The 22,127-nt window shown below is 35.8% G+C and overlaps 3 protein-coding genes across 3 annotated transcripts; all 3 read left to right on the top strand.

Moving 5' to 3' along the window:
- Positions 1-561: 561 nt before the first annotated feature.
- Positions 562-1,890, top strand: LOC118056573 (endochitinase PR4-like). The gene is made up of 2 exons (XM_035068819.2): positions 562-1,053; positions 1,292-1,890. The coding sequence occupies exons 1-2, from the start codon at positions 618-620 to the stop codon at positions 1,696-1,698; spliced, it is 843 nt and encodes a 280-aa protein (XP_034924710.1). The 5' UTR covers positions 562-617; the 3' UTR covers positions 1,699-1,890.
- Positions 1,891-9,555: 7,665 nt separating this feature from the next.
- Positions 9,556-13,053, top strand: LOC140955181 (uncharacterized). The gene is made up of 2 exons (XM_073407078.1): positions 9,556-10,020; positions 10,298-13,053. The coding sequence occupies exon 2, from the start codon at positions 11,094-11,096 to the stop codon at positions 13,044-13,046; it is 1,953 nt and encodes a 650-aa protein (XP_073263179.1). The 5' UTR covers positions 9,556-10,020; positions 10,298-11,093; the 3' UTR covers positions 13,047-13,053.
- Positions 9,651-10,473, top strand: LOC118056575 (endochitinase EP3). The gene is made up of 2 exons (XM_035068821.2): positions 9,651-10,020; positions 10,298-10,473. The coding sequence occupies exons 1-2, from the start codon at positions 9,651-9,653 to the stop codon at positions 10,471-10,473; spliced, it is 546 nt and encodes a 181-aa protein (XP_034924712.2).
- Positions 13,054-22,127: the final 9,074 nt, after the last annotated feature.

Below are 22,127 nucleotides of genomic sequence, written 5' to 3'. Positions count from 1 at the left end.
TAAGTACAAGATAATATTAGCTTATACAAGTTTCAAGTCCAAATAACTTTTAATTGAGAAGGTATGTTAGAAAATAATATAAATCATATTCTGAGATTTTACCTAATAAATTAAATTTTTAGATTGAAATAATTCTTACATAGTGAAAATGTAAGCATAGTAATAAATCTCTTTCCATTTTCAGCCGGTCAACTCAACAATCTGCCAATTAAAAATTTTATTTTATTTTAAATTGGTTTTTTTATGAAAATAATATGAAATATGTTTTAAAAAATCATAATTTAGAATGACTTGCATACCCTTCTACGAACCGAATCTCGGATTGGATTGATATCTAGTTTGTAGTTTATAACTAAGAACGTGAGATGTCTCTCTTGCCATCAAGGCATTTAGAATTTTCATATCTATCGCTATAAGGTGCTTCGTAGTTTGATAAAACTTTTCTTAGTGAACCTACTTTTGTCGTTATAAGTCATCCACGCAGACCCGTATTCTACACGCACATATATCCAAAAAAATCTACATGCTATCCTGCTATATATATGGCCCAAACCAAACCTTATTTTTCCATCCAGATTTTTTACCCTTAATTAAATAAAAAACACCTTGCTTACCTTATGTTTTCTCTTAACATGGGAAACAATGTACTATCCATCATTCTGGCTATGATGCTGGCTGTAACCATGCCGCAGTTGATAGTGTCTCAAAATTGTGGTTGTGCTCCCAACTTGTGCTGTAGTCAGTTTGGCTTCTGTGGCACCGGTGATGCTTATTGTGGCCAAGGATGTCGGGAGGGACCTTGTACCTCAGCACCTAGTACCCCTAGCACGCCTAGTAACAATGATGTTACGGTGGCTGATGTTGTTACACCGGAATTCTTCAACGGTATAATCAATCAAGCCGGGGGAGATTGTGCCGGGAAGAGCTTCTACACACGAGATGCGTTTCTCAGTGCCCTCAATTCTTATTCTCAGTTTGGCAAGATTGGATCAAATGACGATTCCAAACGTGAGATTGCAGCATTTTTTGCTCATGTCACGCATGAGACCGGACGTAAGATCTCTTAACTCTCATCTATATATATATGTATATTGTCACACATCACACCTTCAGTAAACAACATAATAATAAAAATAATAAAATAATAATCATATAGCAGTTAAAAACTTTATTAACATGCATACAAACTTGGAAGTGCTATAGTTGCTAGAGAATGATCGTTATGATATGTACACAAGCATAACCATACATCTCAAAGTTAACAAATGGATATGTTTTGCTTGGTTTACAGACTTCTGCTACATAGAAGAAATAAACGGTGCCTCTCAGGACTACTGTGATGAGACCAATACACAGTATCCATGCAACCCGAACAAGAAATACTTTGGCCGTGGACCTCTTCAACTAACATGGAATTACAATTACGGGGCGGCTGGAGGGGCAAACAACTTTGATGGACTAAACTCTCCTGAAACTGTGGCCAATGATCCTGTTGTGTCGTTCAAGACTGCCTTATGGTTTTGGATGACTAATGTCCGCCCTGTGGTCACTCAAGGGTTCGGTGCGACGATTAGAGCCATTAATGGTGCAGTTGAATGTAATGGTGGAAATTCTGGTGCTGTTCAAGCTCGAATTGGGTATTACACAGATTATTGTAACCAGTTTGGCGTTGCACCTGGCGATAATCTAAGCTGTTAGGTTACATTATGCATATTATAGTATAGCAATGAAATGAAATGGAATCTACCTTCTGCCATTTCTCGAATGTAAGGTGGGATACCCAGTGGTGTTCTGTAACTCTCGATCGAGTTCGATGTATTTCTTGGAATGGATTTTATAGATAAATAAATGAAATAAAGGCATCACATAATTGATTTTGCTTATAATGTATTTGCTGGCTTAATTCGTTGTTATGTTCATTGCAATTGCAAGTTTCTTGTTTAGGTTTTTTTTTTTTATATAATACTTAATCACTAATGAAAGTTTTGTTCTTGGGCAGAACCTCCTCAACCATAATTAATTCCCCTCTGCCATAACCATGTTTTGCGTTTTGATCTCTAGCCATAGTTGTTCAGAAACATTTAAAAAAAAAAAAAAAAAAACCAGGAACAATAGGATATGATACCAACTAGCACAATTTAAACTAATTAGACTGGCAATAAAAAAAACATGGGAAGATACAATTCACCAAAAGGGCCAAACAAGAACCCTAGCTACATTGTTATTTTCAGAATAATATTCTTCCACCGAAATCCACCTCATAAAAATATTTGCAATAACTTAAATAGTTCTATCTTTAACCTCAATCAAAATGAAAAAAATAATCCTACATAGACAGAAAAATAAAAAGCTAAAATTCAAAATAAATAAAAACTAAAACTAAAAAAATAACATTTTTAAAATCTAATTTGAAAATCTTTCTAACCTCAACAGATGACAACGAGACGATATTCCACTATAGAATATGCCTGCAGAATCTTTTAATGAAATTTATGATAAGCTAGCAAGAATTGTTACAGAGATGAACAAGAAGCAAATAGAAGTAGAGAAAGATGCTGCTGTAATGCAGAAGAAGAAGAAAATGTTTATGTGTATTATTCATTGCTTACATTCCCAGCACTGTTACATTCATTTTATATCAACAGAAGGTGAGAAGCTTGGTTACGTATTCTACTCAACTGTAACAGAATTCATTAACTGTCTAACCATATTAACAAACTTGCTAACCATTATATTCTCTATTCTCTTTGACAGGTGGCTGAAGCAGAGCCTTTGATATCTTGACATTCCCCCGCAATCATATGCTTGGAGGAACCAAGCATAAGATTGGAACAGAGACGTTGAAATAATGGAGTGGAAAGGCCTTTAGTGAGAATATAAGCAAACTGATCAGGAGAAGAATATGTTGTTGAAGCCATAGAATCTGGAAACATGGACCTTGAAAAGGTTGAGAAATGGTTGACTGCATGTGATGAGGAGAGTTGGCTTGAGGAATATAACAGGGATGACAATTGATACAATGCTGGGAGAGGTGCTCATCTGACTCTCAAGCGTGCTTCTTTCTATGCTTGAAGAGTACACCATATTATGTCAGGAGAAAGAGGAAGAAAGACGGAGGCAGTGGGATCAGAATGAACATTTTTAGAGTTCAAGAGACAGAGAGGAAGAGAATCAAAGATTTGAAAAGAGAGTTGAAGAAGAATTTTTCAATTTGACAATATATCAAAAAGAATCACAGATTTGAGAAGAGAGTTGAAGAAGAATTTTTTTTTTTCAATTTGACAATATATCAAAAAGAATCACAGATTTGAGAAGAGAGTTGAAGAAGAATTTTTCAGTTTGACAATATATCAAACAGATGATAGGCAGATTGATTATTATGAAAGAATTGGTTTAATCAGGCGATAATAATGCCAGAAACAGAGATTAGCAATATATTAGAAGCAGTGAAATCACAGGTTCACAAGATATTAACAATCCTAAGCTCTGATACCATGATAAGCTAGCAAGAATTGTTACAGAGATGAACAAGAAGCAAATAGAAGTAGAGAAAGATGCTGCTGTAATGCAGAAGAAGAAGAAAATGTTTATGTGTATTATTCACTGCTTACATTCCCAGCATTGTTACATTCATTTTATATCAACAGAAGGTGAGAAGCTTGGTTACGTATTCTACTCAACTGTAACAGAATTCATTAACTGTCTAACCATATTAACAAACTTGCTAACCATTATATTCTCTATTCTCTTTGACAGGTGGTTGAAGCAGAGCCTTTGATATCTTGACAATTTAAACATGATTTAATAATTAAATAAAAAATTATGTTTATTTTCTTGAAACATATTGTTTGGAGGGACTAAACTTTTTCTTAAATTTGGATTTTTTATTCTATCCATAAATATATCTATTAGATTTTTTATATACTCTAATTACAACAAATTTATATCTGATTATGATTATTATTCTTGTAGATTAATATTAGCAATAACGAACAATATTGGTATGGGAAATTAAATTCCTTATAATTACCTTACCCAACTCTCAAGCCCTAGATGTACATAGTGTGGTAAAGGATTTAAAAGATATGGTATTAGTATATGGGAAAGAAATTAAAATAAATTGAGAACTTGGCTCTGCCTCGGTGCTCAGTACCATTTGATTTCTAACATCTATGCTTCTAGAAATTTTGAACTCATAGTTTGTCCAAAGTTTTTTTTAGCAGCCTTCGTTAATGATCTATATGAAACGAACAATCAAGTCATTGAGAAGCCTACAACACTTATGGCGCGTTGAGTGGAAGAAATTCTCAAAGCCTACAACACTTATGGCGCGTTGAGTGGAAGAAATTCTCAAAGCCTACAAACACTTATGGCGCGTTCTTCAGCCTACAACACTTATGAAATTTTAATTATTACATAGGAAAACCCACGCCCAAAGTTTAAAACACGTTATTCAATGAACTGTAATATAAATGGATATTTGCAAATAACATTCTCTCTATTAATTTCTAACATACCAAAGAAAATTTACGAAGCCAACATTATCGATTGCATAATCCATTATCTGTCGGAGTCTCGGTACTAGAGGGATTTGATCCCAAATCACACAAGCCTAGTAACTTTACTAATCAGCTCTCTTTTTAGGTTTCTTTCGAGTTTTTTATTAGTAATTCTTCTCCAATTTGTCATCTCAAGCTGGTTTTTACTGTCTATTTGCTAATCAAGTCAAAGAAAAGAACATGCAATCCCCCTTATTTATAGCTTATGGAAGAAGGTAATATTTTCTTCACTGAAGAAAATTTTCAATCCTTAATTCGGATGGGAAGGATCACAACCATTGACTCAAAATAGGCCCATGAATTGTGTAAATTTGACAGTTAAAGGCTGTTTGAGCTGGTCTCTTTATGTTGGCACCGCAACCTCTGTGATGTCAATCGGCCTAAACAAACCATACCAGGGTGTAAAAGGATGTCAAGTGATCATTTGCATGCAAGTTTTGGTGAAGGTTAGAGACATTAAATGCATTTATAAAGTAGTTTTTCTAAGCTATCATTTCAGAGAAAATTGAAGAAGAAGATGAACAATAACCAAAACGGTGCCATTTTTGTAACGTTCACTTTAGCCATTTGATTTCTGATTTGTCTCAATTACACCAATGATTGACTTCAAATTTTTAATTTTATGCAATTTCATCCCTAAGAAAACTTCAATGTCAGCCTAGATATCACATATCGCAGTGACCGATTAAAAATAATCTAAGAAAAGAAAAGATATCTAACATCTTAATCTTTGGAGAAAAGGTCTAGTTTAAGGAGTTGCCACATAGTAAAACAGCCAGTACCAATCCTAACTGATCAACAGAGATTATATGGCATGGGACTAATTACGCGAAATGAAAGATATTATCACTCCTTAAGTGTGTTACTTAAAGCAAGCTATATTGTTGGTTTTGTCTTAAATTGCTAAGAGTTTGTCTTTGTTCCATTTAATTTTAAGGTTATCCTATAATATTCTCAACTCTGACATCAATAATTATTCACCTATAAATATTTTCAACTCTAGCGTTGGTAAATATTGCGCAATTCACAAAGTACGATAATCATGACCATGATGTCAGTGAATAAGTTCGTAAATTTTAAATTTAAAAAAGAAAGAAACAATTTTTTTATTTTTTCTGGCCGGATCTAGGTTAGCCATACAGGCTGAGCTTGATCCAGCTAACTCGAGCTTGGTCACTGAAATGCAACAAGCATACATAAATTATAATTCACATATGCGTGTATAGCAAGAATGTAAGTAAAATGGCAATGGTGAAGGGCCAAGAACAAAATTAGAAATCAAAAGAATAAGAATCAAATTTGAAGTATTAATAACTAAAAGGACAACATTGAAATTCTAAATGGCTAATGTGATTTTCGAGAGGAGAAAAGAGAGGAAAAAAAAGGAAATAAAAAAGTCTCACCGACAACAATTCATCATACCACCATCACCAAGTGACATCCCCACCAAAAATAATAAGCTGCAAATATTTCAACAACATAATGGAAGAGCTTTTTAACCATTGTGACGCGTTGTATGTGCTGACAGAGGTTGTGGGTGCCTCCCACACGTTTGAGCATGAGTTGTATATATCATCAACTTTTCTATTTTAATATTATTTTATTTTTATTAAAAGATTAAAATTACCATCAACCAATTTGATAATAACAAATAAAAAAAAAAACATAGTAAAAAAACATAAAAGCTCCTATATGCAAGCTTTAGAAATTTTGCAACTCTTTTTATTGTTCTTAAAATAGTGAATTGAAGTGAAAGCCCTTACAAGTTAGTTTCAATAATTTTGCTTTGAAGAGTAAATTAATAATTTCATTTAAAAAAAAATACAATCGGTCAATATAATAATTAATAATAAATCATGTAAAAAAGAAAAAAAAATCCCCAATATAAAAGCCATTGGTTTTTTTGAGAAGGGTAAATAGATAATTATACTATAGCATAGTAAAATATTTCTATGCCATAGTATTTTCACCTTTTGATTTAGCTTTATCTTTTTTTTGTTATATTGCTAGACATCTTTTAACCGCAGCTAATACTATTCACAGCAACAAATATAACTAAAAGCAACCAAGTAATCACTACATAGATCCTTAATGTGTTATTAAATATTATAAGAGATTTAAATAAAACAAATATATAAAAAGTTTCATACACAAAATTTATATGGTTTAAGGGCCACGCTTTCTAAAAAAATTAATTTTTTTTCTTCAAATTAAATAATACTATTTGAGAGTAATTGAGTTTATCTACTGAATTTATCATCCAATCTGTTTGCAACGCGAAGCACCACATATCTCAAGCCCGTCATATTATAGTCCAAATGAAGGCCCAAAAACGATGGGCCATTATGACGACAGCTGTTCAGCACTTCATTTAGGACCCGTCTTTCAAATGAAATGCAATTACAATTTCAGGATGTGTTAGCAACAATTCCACGACGTCGCATCCAATGTTTCTCAGACGCATGAAGCACAAGGCTAAGCTTCTGTCTTCAAGTGGAAGTCTACACAGCATATTGAAGATGAATGTGAGGTGGAATCCCAAGGATCACTGGACTCTAGAATCAGACAAGGGAATCTTCGTTGTTTAACAACTTCATATGCAACAGCATCAAATTCTGTTGTCGAGGCAGAGGTGCAGGGAACGTTGAAAACTGGGCAGGCATTGGGTTTTGGAATGTTGAGGACTTGCAGCTGCAGGTGCTGGCAACATCCATTAGAGGCCAGGTGGACAGAGAGCTGGAAGATTGGAATGACGACCAATAATGCCATTTTGCAGCTCGACAGTGGATATGTATTACCTTCTTTCTTAATGAAGATCTTATTCTGGAATAGTTGTGGATTGGGTAGGTCTGCTAAGGGGGTATCGATTAGGAATACTGTTCTGCATAACGACATTGAGGTGTGTTTCCTGCTAGGAACTAAGAGGGCAATGTGCTGTGACAAATTTGTTCATGCATTATAGATTAACTTATCAGTCAAATGGTTTAATTAGGCTGGAGTTATTTTAGCTACGTGGGATGAAAGGAAGTTCATGGTTCATATAGCCAATATCAAACTAGAATGTGATGGTGAAGATATAAGGATGTGTTTTGTCAAACACACACTTATCAAATATGGACTAGGCCAAGATCTAGCTCAGCCACGTGCCCTGGGCTAAACCTAGCCAGTCAATCTGGTTAATGGCTTAAGCCACTCCAGATTGACTGGCTATTTTGAAGAACAATTTGTTATCAGCACGGACTCTAAAATAGGAGTGGCTTTGAAGAACAATTGATGGTTTTAGATTGGCAATCAAAAAGCACATTCACTTCTAAACAGACAAGCGGCTAGCTGGTAGGCTGTTAAATGATTTTTATCTGTGCCTTTTCTCCTTTATCACAACACCTTCTCCCTGCTTGTTAGATATGGGGGGCAATGCTACGACTTGGTGGCAATGGAGACTTCACTAAAAAGATGCTTGTGGACATTAGAAAAAGAGAAATTAAATAACATGAATCAAATGTTCGTAAGGGTAATATTGCAATCAATCAGAGGTGATAAAAAAATATGGGCAAGAGACATAATCGAGGTCTATATGTCAATTCTGACAGTGATTTAATATATAACATTCTATTTCTAGGAAACTTCATATTTACTTTGCTTTTATGGAAATGATGTACCCCACCAAAGGTAGAAATGTTCATATGGATATTGTTCCGAAGCATAATATGTACAAGAGCCTTTCTAGCACACCGTCATTTTCTACAACCCAGTCAAGCTATATATCCCTTTTATGAACATGAAATGGAGAATGCTCCTCATATTTTCCTTCATTATGTCTCTTAAATTTTTTCAGTAATTTTAATGTCCCTTTTTATATTTATTTTTATTACTTGGAAAAACCTCCACTTTACGTGGCCAAAAATTTGTGTTGAAATTCAATTTACGCCTTGTATTTTATTTTCCATCAATTGAATCCAATTTGACCAAAAGCTATACTAGCTAGAGACGAGAAGCTATGAGTTCTTTTTTTTTCTTCTCCCAATTATACAAGCACATGGTTACTGAATATTTCAAAATTTGGTTGATTAATACCGAAATTAACAGAAGTCTTGATCACTGTGTCCATCAATAATTGGCCTGAATAGTGAATAATATTTTTTATTTTTTTATATCACGACATCAAAATAATTAAAAATATTAATTTAAATTTTTTAAAAAAAATTTTGAAAATATTTATCCAATCCCACTCTAAATAGTGCTGAAGTCACAAAAAAAACTAGTTTTGAGTTTTTTAAAACATTAAAGGATTGAATTGAACTTTTCTTAGGCCCTATTAGTCTTTTGTGTTTCAATTAATATTTTTTGGTGTTTTTAGATTATTTTTATGCACTGATATCAAAAATAATTTTTTAAAAAATAAAAAATATATTATTTTAATATATTTCTAAATAAAAAAATTACTTTAAAAAATAATCACAGACTACATTTATAAATATATACTCTAAGAACATCCAGAAACTGCAACAACGTTGAACATCAATATTATTGGAGAGATTATTTGTTGGTTCAAAATCATGTTGAGCCGACGTTGAACATCATCAATATTAATATGCCCCTTCGTAGAAGCTACTCTGGACTGTTCAAAGTTTTTCTTTTCGAATGGTCCATTATAAGGAATCTTCTAGTCCTACATAGGATATTACCTTTTCTTTCGTTAGGAGATATGATTGGACGGACCTTTCCCTCCAAAGGCCGAACTGACATGGTAAGCTACCATTGGAGTCTCTGTCTTTATGTGGACAAGACTTCTATTTTCTTGCCTAACGACAACGTTTCCTTGAAATGGTAGTGATTGATTATCCTTTCCTAGTTGTTTGAAAAGTAATACGCATGTGCCAGCAATGGCCCTGCAGGTAGTGGCGCCACAAATATCCATAAAAATCTACATGCTATCCTGCGCTATATATATGGCCCAAACCAAACCTTATTTTTCCATCCAGATTTTGTACCCTTAATTAAATAAAAAAACACCTTGCTTACCTTATGTTTTCTCTTAACATGGGAAACAATTTACTATCCATCATGCTGGCTATGATGCTGGCTGTAACCATGCCGCAGTTGATAGTGTCTCAAAATTGTGGTTGTGCTCCCAACTTGTGCTGTAGTCAGTATGGCTTCTGTGGCACCGGTGATGATTATTGTGGCCAAGGATGTCAAGAGGGACCTTGTACCTCGGCACCTAGTACCCCTAGCACGCCTAGTAACAATGATGTTACGGTGGCTGATGTTGTTACACCGGAATTCTTCAACGGAATAATCAATCAAGCCGGGGGAGATTGTGCCGGGAAGAGCTTCTACACACGAGATGCGTTTCTCAGTGCCCTCAATTTTTATTCTAAGTTTGGCAAGATTGGATCAAATGACGATTCCAAACGTGAGATTGCAGCATTTTTTGCTCACGTCACGCATGAGACCGGACGTAAGATCTCTTAACTCTCATCAATATATATATGTATATTGTCACACATCACACCTTCAGTAAACATAATAATAATAATAATAATAATAATAATAATAATAATAATATAATAATAATAATAATAATAATAATAATCATATAGCAGTTAAAAACTTTATTAACATGCATACAAACTTGGAAGTGCTATAGTTGCTAGAGAATGATCGTTATGATATGTACACAAGCATAACCATACATCTCAAAGTTGACAAATGGATATGTTTTGCTTGGTTTACAGACTTCTGCTACATAGAAGAAAAAAACGTTGCCTCTGATCAGGACTTCTGTAATAAGAGCTATACACAGTATCCATGCAACCCGAACAAGAAATACTTTGGCCAGCAGTGGGAAGTGGGATCAAATACCACTTCTATATCAACAGACTCTATACAAGTGAAAGAATACAAAGCTTGATCTCTTCATCTCCTTTAGCACTGAAGAGAAACCGAACGGTGGAGCAGAGAACACAGACAGCAGAGGAGGTCAGCATCACCATCGATTTCCTTTCTCCAGAAGCAGTGGTCTACCGCCACATCAACACCCATCTTCCCCGATCTCTTCATCTCCGTTAGCTCTGAAGCTTCCTCCAGCAGTGGCCACCACACGGCAGCCCCTACAGAACCAAAATGAGATAAATCTGAAAGAGAAAGAAAGACTCGAACTTGTGTAGCAGATCTGGACCGATCCAGCCGCCATCAGCGCTGGCGATGCCCAACAACCAGATGTGCTACAGGGATGAACTCTCGGGCAACAAACAGTGACAGTTTCGAAAGAAGCCAATCTAAAGGAGGAGGAGAAAAAAACGCAGATCTGTGAAAAAAGGACAATAATCGAAACTCAATTAAGAAGAAATCATCGCACAAACAATCTCCCGGACCGGTTGTTGATTTGGATCCTTTCCCAATTGAGGATGGAAGACTACGGGAAAGAGGAGATTGGTTGGGGTGGGGAATGAAGCTGTGATTTGGGATCGGTTCAAGAGGTAAGAATCTATACAATAATAGTAACAACAAGAAGAACTTTTCAACCCAGCCATGGAGGGGAAAGCTTTCTCTCAAAAAACCCAGCCACCGTTCCAGACAAACTTAATTCCTTCTCACAAACACAAAAATGAACTTGACCTTACATACAAGCCATATTACCCCCAGCCTCAGCTACCATCCATCACCTTAAACACTCAGACTTCAACAAACTACCGTGATTTTCAACTACAATGTTACTTTGACAACTTCCCAAGTTGGGTCGATTACCATAAGCTTAAAGGCTGTTTCAGAAAACAGGGGAAAGTTATTAAGTTGTTTGTTTCTCGAAAAACAAATCAAGCAGGAAAGCATTTTGGCTTCGTCACCATCCTCTCGAATCTGTCAGACAAAACTCTGCTAGAATGCTTAAATGACATATGGTTTGATTCCTATAAGCTGAGAGTTAATGTGGCTAAGCACAGAAGAAAAGATGAAGTGACGAAACAGAAAATAATGGGAACAGGGAAACAAATACCCAAGCTCAACAACAAAACCAAGGCCCCCATCCGTGTAAGAGACAACCGAAGCTATCTTGAGGCAGTAAGATCAGGGAGTCAAGTGCATCAAGCGTCTGATAATGCCACACCACGTCCTCATAACTTCATTTCTTTCAACACTACAGATGAGGAAATTCTATGGTTAAGAAATAGTCTTATAGGCAAGATATCTCAGGGAGTAGATTATGCACAAATCAGACATGGATTAATTCAGCTAGGCATTTGCTTCTCTGCTTTCCGTTTCCTGGGGGGATCACAGGCAATCATAAGCTTTGATGATGAGAAATCTATGCAACAAGCCATGCAGAAAGGTATGGAATGCTGGAGGCTCTACTTTGATGAAGTTCACCCGTGGACGGAAGAAGATGTGACAGAGAGTCGTCTAGCATGGATCTCTATCTCTCATTTGCCTATCTCTGGCTGGAGTTTGAGATGTATCTCAAACCTTCTCATGAACCATGGACGGGTGATAGGTTTTGACAAAACCAGCCTAAAAATCTCTGAACTTCACAGTGTGAAAATCCTTATAGGTACTCACTTGCCGGAGATCCACGACTCTATAGCTCTCATGCTAAACTCCAAGTTAGTACATATACAGCTGGATGAGATTGACCTTTTAAGATATCCAGAGGCAAAAGGAATTTCATACTCGATAGCAGAATTTCAAACCATATTACTTCAGGGAGATAGTGCTGACAGTGACTCAGATGATGAAGTGTACACTGATCTGGCTTTTGACTTGGCAGGAGATGACAACATTTGCAGGCTAGGTATCGCTGATAAGAATTGTGGATCTGATGACAAGGGACACACAATGGAGGTAAGGAAGCACAACCGACATGGGACATATGAGGTCTATGATCATAGCTTTGCAGCCACAATAAATGCCATTGACAACACAGAACGGCTACATATCGTTGTTGAAGATCTCTTTCCAGAAATAGCTGCTCCTAGAACTCCCCACCACTGTCTCTCTACCAACAAGCTCTCCCAAATTCAACTCCAACCAGAGCGGGGCCTTATCTTATACGATGTGAATTCAGCAAGCCCATTAGAACATCCAAGCATGGCTTTCAAAAGAGCCTCCTTCTCGCCACAACCTTATACCCCTGTTAATAGTGATGATTCTTTAGAATCCCACTTCAATATCCAAAGCTTGCCTCTTACTTCTAACCAGCAACAGACCCCAACAGCCAAAAAACCAAGACTAAAGAAAATATCCTCTACTGGGAGTCTCCTCTCCTTGCACTCTTCAGCAAGCATATCTTCTATAGACTCTTACATCAGGGTGAATAATACCCGTAACCTGAAAGAATATGCAGCGGAGTCGTCCCACAATGAAGTCACCAAAATGATCCATTTAGGAGAAGCTTTGGGTCTTGGTAATTCAGCTCTCTTGGAACAATTTTCTGGTCTTATCATAAGACAGCTAGAAAAGGAGAAGGAAGATTGGCAGAAACAACAATGAATAGTAAGTTTTCATCCCTGCAGATAGGCCTTTTAATTCTGTCATGAATATTCTTTCTTGGAATTCCTGTGGCTTGGGCATGATGAGGAAACGAAGAAGAATCACGAAATTAATAGCAGAATATAAGATTGATATATGTTTCATTCTAGAAACTAAGCTAGCTAATTGTTCCATTGGTTTTGTATCTCGTATTTGGAATGAAAATCATGTGAGTTGGTTTAGTAATGATGCTCAAGGATCAAAAGGAGGTCTGCTTGCTATGTGGAAAAGCACTAACTTTGAAGTCTCTAATATTGAATATGGTCATGGTTGGATCGGTTTATATGGTAAACATGTTCACAGTGATTTTCATTGCTTTGTTATTGGCATCTATGCTCCTTGTAACTATCAGGACAGACAAAAACTTTGGGAGGATCTCATTCTTCTGAAGCATGCTTTTGAAGTTCCATGGATAATAGCAGGAGATTTTAATGAAACGCTCTCTCAGAAAGACAGAAACAGTGGAATTTGTCATCCTGCAGGCTCAAATTCTTTTAGCAGATTCCTGCAGTCTTGTGAGCTCACTGAATACCCTTTAGCAGAAGGTTATTTTACCTGGTTCAGAGGAAGGTCCAAGAGCAAACTAGATCGAATGTTCGCAAGCTCAACCTACCATCTTCACTTCCCCAGTTTATCTCTTCAACGACTTCCAAGAGAGTTCTCAGATCATTGCCCTCTAATTCTATGTAGCTTCTTGCAAGACCATGGATGGCGTCCTTTTCGTTTCTTGGACTGTTGGACTCAATACCCAAATTTCAAGCACATTATTGAAAGCTTCTGGAATGATGCATGCTCCCTTCACCCTGGCCGCTTTAAATTTCTCAAAAAGCTTAATCATATTGCAGTCAAATTGAGGCAATGGAATAAGCTTGTATTTGGAAATCAAGAAGTTGGCCTTCAACGAACCCTTTCAGCTATCAACATACTCGAGGAAAAATGTGAAAAAGAAGGTTTAACCGAACAAGAGCAGGAGCATTTAGACTTTTTGTTGAAAGATCGCTGGGTTCGCAACAATCACATTGAATCTATTTGGAGGCAGAAATCAAGGCAGATGTGGTGCAAATTGGGTGACAGAAATAACAAGTTTTTTCACATGATTGCCAATTTCAGGAAGGCTAAATCATCAATACTTAAAATCCACCATAATGGCAACACTTTTGACTCTCAGCAGGGAATTAAGCAAGCTGCTGTGGATTATTTCTCTGAGTTGTACGAATCCCCTTCTGGTAAAAAGCCGCAGTTAAATCCTTTGGGTTTCAAATGTCTCTCTAAAGAATCCTCTGAATGGTTGGAGCAAGAAATCACAATGGAAGAAGTGAAGCGCGGTGTATGGGGTTGTGATGGGTCAAAATGTCCTGGGCCAGATGGTTTCAACTTCAAATTCTACAGATTAGCATGGGATTTTATTGCTCAAGACATTCTTGATATAGTCTTAAGCTTCTTCAGAACAGGAAGGCTTCCCAAAGGAATCAATACAACCTACGTAACTCTCCTCTCCAAGACAGTCGAACCCATTGAGTTTAAAGATTTTCGGCCCATCAGCATGATTCATGGTATTTATAAGATCATTGCTAAAATCCTTGCATCTAGACTGAAAGCTGTTATGCAAGATATCATTAGCATTAACCAATCAGCATTTATAGCAGACCGTAACATTATAGATGGCTTTATGATTGCAAATGAGCTGGTGAGTGATCTAAAAAAGCGAAAAGCAGCAGGTTTGATTTTCAAGATTGATTTTCATAAAGCTTTTGACTCAGTTTCCTGGGATTACCTAGATGATATCATGGGTTATATGGGGTTTGGCAGAAAATGGAGAACCATGATTTATGAATGTCTTTCTTCATCAAAACTCTCGGTCCTCATCAATGGATCTCCTTCAAAAGAATTCTCGGTTCGGCGAGGGCTGCGTCAAGGAGATCCGATTTCCCCTTTTCTGTTTGACATAGCTGCTGAGGGCCTTTCTGTTCTCTTTCAAAGGGCATCTAGTGGGAATATTATCAAAGGGCTGCAATTTGCATTAGGAATTTTCGTCAGCCATCTTCAATATGCAGATGATACATTAATATTCATCCCGGCAGATATTGATCAGTTAGTACAAGTCAAAAGAATTTTAAGATGGTTTGCTCTGTCTTCGGGCCTTCATATAAACTTCCATAAAAGCTCCATTATTGGTATCAATGTCGATGATCACTTGTGCTTGCGCTTGGCTACATCTATTTTTTGCAGATCAGACTCCCTCCCAAGCAAATATCTTGGTATGCCATTAGGAGCCAATCCATCTCGTATCTCTACATGGAAGCCAGTGATAGAGAAGTTTCGTAAAAGGCTTCATATATGGAAGGGGAGACTACTAAGCATGGCTGGTCGTCTATGTCTCATTAAAAGTGTCCTTAATTCACTGCCTATATATTTTATGTCTGTATTCAAGATGCCGAAAGGGGTAGGCAGGCTTCTTTCATCCATCCAAAGACGTTTCTTGTGGTGTGGATGTACCAAGCAAAGATCTTTCTGCAAGATCCAATGGAGAATAGTGATGCGCGATAAGAAACAAGGAGGCCTCGGTGTAGGCTCCCTTATATCGAAAAACAGAGCCCTGCTTCTAAAATGGATTTGGAGACTCTCTTCCCCAGGTACAAGCTTATGGAAAATGATTATCTCTTCAATGTACAATCTATCTTATGAGAATGGGATCCCAATTTTCTACAAACAACCATCCAAGATATGGAAGGATATTATGTCCATTGTTCAAACCGACGTTCATCAAGTCTTCACGAATCATTGCAAATTCATGGTGGGGAATGGCAATTTAACTTCCTTTTGGCTAGACAGCTGGATTGGTGACGACCCTCTCAAAACAGCCTTCCCAAGGCTATATCTTTTGTCTTCCTCTAAATATGCTTTGGTGGCTGACATGGGTAGATGGAGCAATGGAATCTGGCTCTGGTCCTTACAATGGCGCAGACCTCTTTTTCATTTTGAACAAGAACAACTATCACTTTTATCATCCTTGCTGGAATCCAAGCCAATGTTCTGCCACAAGATGGATAAGAAAATCTGGACCCTCAACAACGATGGCCTCTTCAGTGTAAAATCTTGCTCCAAATTGATGGACCAGTTACTCTACGGTGGAGCCAAACCATTCCAATCTTCTGTTTGGATAAAACTAACCCCACCAAAAGTGCAGCTTTTCCTTTGGCTCCTTGTCCAAGATAAAGTAACCACAAGAGATTTCCTATTTCAACGCGACTACCTCTCCCTTCAGGAGTCAAGATGTGCTTTCTGCAATAAAAGCTTGGAATCTTCAAGTCACCTCTTCATTCACTGCCACTTCTCTTGGAATATATGGATGAAACTGCTTTCTAATCGGGGCTTTTGCAGTGTTTTTCCAAAATCTGTTGATGATATGTGCTTTCAATGGTCTTCTATGGTTAAAGGCAAGCAACAAAATCTCTCATGGCAACTTCTTTTCTCATGCGTTGTTTGGAATCTTTGGCTTCATCGAAATGATGTTATTTTTAATGACGCTGCCCCTAACCTTCAAATCTGTTTCTCCATGGTGCGCCAAAGTATTGCTTTATGGCTGAGGCTTGACTCCAACTCTTTCGAGCTTAATATAGAGAATGTTTAGTCGGGAGGAGTTGGTTTCTTTTGATTTATCTGTTCTCTTTTTGTTGCTATCACCTGTTTCATGCAACAGTTTTTGTGCTTCCCTTTCCTCTGTTTGTTCTTCTGATGTAAGTTAGGCTACTATCTTTGTAGCTTTTTCCTTTCAATAAAATTTCGACTATTAACAAAAAAAAAAAGAAATACTTTGGCCGTGGACCTCTTCAACTAACATGGAATTACAATTACGGGGCGGCTGGAGAGGCAAACAACTTTGATGGACTAAAATCTCCTGAAACTGTGGCCAATGATCCTGTTGTGTCGTTCAGGACTGCCTTATGGTTTTGGATGACTAATGTCCGCCCTGTGGTCACACGAGGGTTTGGAGAAACTATTCGAGCCATTAATAGTCAAGAATGCAATGGTGGAAAGCCAGATCTTGTTGAGGCTCGTGTTAGATATTATAGAGATTATTGCAGTAAACTCGGCGTTGCTCCTGAGAATAACCTCGATTGCTAGGTTTTTAAATAACCTGAGTTGTTATGGCTCATCATATGAAAATAAGATGTACTGCTATGAAACAAATTGAAGAGAAATAAAGTTTATAATTATCGTTATGTCTCTTATATTTTTTTCAGTAATTTTGATGTCCCTTTTTATATTTATTTTTATTACTTGGAAAAACCTCCACTTTACGTGGCCAAAAATTTGTGTTGAAATTCAATTTACGCCTTGTATTTTATTTTCCATCAATTGAATCCATTTTGACCAAAAGCTATGCTAGAGACGAGAAGCTATGAGTTCTTTTTTTTCTTCTCCCAATTATACAAGCATATGGTTACTGAATATTTCAAATTTGGTTGATTAATACCGAAATTAACAGAAGTCTTGGTCACTGTGTCCATCAATAATTGCCATGAATTGTGAATAATATATTTTTTATTTTTTATCTTATTTATCACTACATCAAAACAATTAAAAATATTAATTTAAATTTAAAAATAATAATAAAAAATTTTAAAAAAAAAATATTATCCAATCACACTCTAAACAGTATTGAAGTTATAAAAAAACTAATTTGAGTTTTTTAAAACATTAAGGGATTGAATTGAACTTCTCTTAGGTCTTGTTTGTTTTTACATTTCAATTAATATTTTTTAGTGATTTTAGATTTTTTTTATACACTGATATCAAAAATGATTTTTGAAAAATAAAAAAATATTATTTTAATACATTTCTAAATAAAAAACACTTTAAAAAATAACCACAATCGCACTTCTAAATATATTCTAAGAACATTCAAAAACTGCAACACGTTGAACATCATCAATATTAATGGAGAGATTATTTGTTGGTTCAAAATCATGTTGAGCCGACGTTGAACATCATCAATATTAAACTCTCCTGAAACTGTGGCCAATGATCCTGCTGTGTTGTTCAAGACTGCCTTATGGTTTTGGATGACTAATGTTCGCTTTATAGTCACTCGAGGGTGTTGTAACCCAATTTTTGATTTATTAAGATTTTCTTGAATGTTATTTTATTTCTATTATTATTCATAAAAATCCAAAAACAATTAAGAAAAAAGTTTAAAATTCAAAATATATTTTTCTCGAGTCAACCATATCTTTCCATAAAAATCGATTTCACCGGGTCATTATGGATCAAACCATGTCAACCAGGGTAAAAAATGAGTTTTCATGACATTCCGGGTCAAGACCGTCATTTTCAGTCAAAACCGTTATTTTTCATAAAAACAGATTACATCGGGTCAATACGGATCAAACCATGTTGACCAGGGTAAAAAATGAGTTTTCATGATGTTTCAGGTCAAAACCGTTATTTTTCATAAAAACCGATTTCACCGGGTCAATACGGCTCAAACCATGTCGATCAGGATAAAAAATGAGTTTTCATGATGTTTCGGTCAAAACCGTCATTTTCGGCCAAAACCGTCATTTTTAATCAAAACCGAGTCCACCGGGTCAATACGGATCAAACCATGTCGACCTAGGTAAAAAAATGAGTTTTCATAACGTTTCGGGTCAAAACAGTCATTTTCGGTCAAAACCATCCTTTTTTATTAAAACCGAGTCCGCCGGGTCAATACGAGTCCAACCATGTCGACCAGGGTAAAAAATGAGTTTTCATGACGTTTCGGGTCAAAACTGTTATTTTCGGTCACAAGCATTATTTTTTATCAAAACCGAGTCCGCTGAGTCAAACCATGTCGACCAGGATAAGAAAATGAGTTTTCAGGCTGTTTCGGGTCAAAACCATCATTTTTCGGTCAAAACCCGATTCACCGGGTTGATACCCATCAAATGTATTTTTGTGTTCCAATATAATTTTCGGTAATTAAAATATATTTTTTTAGCAGTTGAAACGGGCTTTTTCTAATATTGATTTAAGTTTTTTAGTTTGACCCATATAAATATTTATTATTATATATAATAAAACAAAATTAATAATACAAGAATTTATTATGGTAGATGGATTAGTTGTTGCGATGATTTTTTTTCCTTTGAAATAAATATGTTGTCCCCTGCTCATTGGCTATAAATAGCCATGACAGTAGAGAAAAAAAGAAAGAAAAAAAAGTATATTTACTATTTGAATTTTTTTTTTTTAGTTTTTCTTAATGCAAGTAAGATATTGTTTTTTAAAAAAACAATTTGAAAAATATCAAAAATATTATAGCCGTTCGATCTAATAGTGTTAGTTCTGAACCTTTGATTTAAAATAATATAATAGGGCTTACCACACTAAATTAAAACCCAAATCCATCTCAGCCTTTGAAATAATATGCCCTTTAATCCTGTCATGCCACGTCACACGGTGTATCGAGATTTCGGTGCACCGCGCCACACCGAATCAAAGCTCAGCTCATCCGAACCGTCCAATCAACTTTCAAATCAAGCCAATCACAGTCGAAGGATCGGTTCATCCACAATCCAACAGCTCACACCCTTCAGCTGTACGGGTACACCATACTCGCTTTCACACCTTAGCACAATCTCGGAGCCTCTCTCTCCTCTCGCCAGCGATTCTCTCTCTCTCATCCGATCTTCCATTTCCAGTTGTTTGAAGTTTCTGAACCACAACAGAAAGGTTGATAGCCTCCTATAAAGCAAAACCCCGACTGTTTTTAGCGTTTTCTCCACCTCACCTTGCCGGAAAAAGGCCGCATCTTCATCGGCCACCAAAGCTTCAAACCGACGATTCTCCCTCTTCAGCCATCAACGGCCATCGAGACCACCTTCATCAGAATCCTCTCCCTCAGATCTACTAGAATCAACCATTCGTTGGCCAGAAATCTCGCTAGGAAATTTCGTTGCCGCCAACAGTAACCGCGCGTGAGCCACACACGCCACCAGGGGCAATTTCATAATTTTCCAAGAAATTCAAGGGTATTTCAGTCTTTTTACCTATACAGTGGCACTCAGGTAATTTTTTGAGATTCCTAACAGTTTTTTTTATATATTTTTATATATAAGTATTTGTAAATTTTCTTGCATGTAAAAAAATAAATACATAAAAATAAGTATAAAATGAATAACGACGCGGGTCCAACACCCATCTTATCATGTTATCGTTCGTGGGTCCAAAGCCCAATTCTCGAATATGGTTATACCCATTGCGTAACGATATCAGATTAATTTTTGTTTTATAAACAAATATTGTTTGTCGACACGTCTCTTTTTACAGGAAAGGACCAATGTCAAAAGTTTAAATATCAAATATGGATGATGTCCATAATTTCTTTTTGGTAACTCAGACGTAATTCTTGTTTTTAGGGTTAAACGTCAATATTTTAGATGAGTCTTCTATTTTTAGGAATGGATGTCATCCATTTTTTTGACGCATCTCCTACAAACATTGTTTGTCGACACGTCTCTTTTTACATAAAAAGACCGATGTCAAGGGTATTTAAATATCAAATATGGATTATGTCTATAATTTTTTTTTGGTAACTCAAACGTAATTCTCCTTTTTAGGGTTAAACGTTGATATTTTAGACAAATCTCCTATTTTTAGGGACTGATGTCATTTTTCACGTGTCTTCTATTTCTAGGGACCGACGTTAACTATTTAAAAATAACAAAATTGCAAATAAGCTCGAAATATAATATCATTTGAAACAAATAAAAAACACACAAGTAAGGGTAACCTTTCTTGAAATGATGTTTTAAGGGTGGTGTCTACCTTCCCTTAATCATAACTAACCCACTACCCGAATCTCTGGGACCAGTATTTAATTTGAGATTTCTAATTCTCTCATATTACTAGATGGCGATTCCAATAAAATCTTCATTTCCCCCAACCAATCAAAAAAAATTGTTAGATAAATAAAAAAGTGGAACCGTCGCTAAACGTCGTGTATCGACAAAGGGTTTGGTGCAACGATTAGAGCCATTAATGGTGCAGTTGAATGTAATGGTGGAAATTCTGATACTGTTCACAATCGAATTGGGCATTACACAGATTATTGCAAGCAGTTTGGCGTTGCATCTGGCGATAATCTAAGCTGTTAGGTTGCATTATGCATATTATAGTATAGTAATGAAATGAAATGGAATCTACCTTTTGCCATTTAAACTCGAATGTAAGGTGGGATACCCAGTGGTGTTCTGTAACTCTCGATCGAGTTCGATGTATTTCTTGGAATGGATTTTACCAATAAATAAATGAAATAACTATTTTATGAATGGATTTGATAATATAAGGACTAAATAATAGTTTTTAAAATAACAAGGACTCATTGATTGGCTTCATTAAACTACAAGGACTAGGTAATAAATTAAATCTATTTTTAAAATCATGAAAATGGTTTCTAGAGAAGATGATTCTATGAAAGTTTAAACAATTTTATCTTTGTAAATCTCTTTGTGCGTTTTTTGCTTATAAATCCCTAAAGACAAATTTCAGATTAATCCCTTAAATATTGATGATTACTAATCGTTTTCCAGACAAAACATTTGACGATTAATTAGTTTCCAAAGGATTAGAAATTATCAATCAAGTATTTTGATTAATGTCTAACTAGTATGAATTGGTGTTCGATTTATGAAAACTTTCAAAATCTCACTTATTATACATCAACTCTCATCAATTTTTAAAATAAATCTCAAATAAATTAAACAATGTAAGAGACTATTCCCTTGTGAGAATATTCGTCAAATTCCATCCACTTCCATCAATGGATATTGACTGAATTTTTTATCAATGATTTTGTAAATCTTATGTATAATCGTCGTAGAAGTCTACATATATAATGTTATTTAAAAAAAAAAAAAAACAATCCTTAACTTGAAGCTTAGGTCAAATAACTAGTTCTCCTCTAAGTGGAGTGCAATGTATCGGTTTTATTGTTGATATGATAATAAAGAGGTGACTCTCCGCAGAATATGAAGTATATATGTGGCCACAAATATT

The sequence above is a fragment of the Populus alba genome, chromosome 19 (genome assembly GCF_005239225.2).
Source record: "Populus alba chromosome 19, ASM523922v2, whole genome shotgun sequence".
Lineage (NCBI taxonomy): Eukaryota > Viridiplantae > Streptophyta > Magnoliopsida > Malpighiales > Salicaceae > Populus > Populus alba.
Note: the sequence above shows the minus strand (reverse complement) of the source record. Positions and strands in the feature narration are given on the sequence as shown.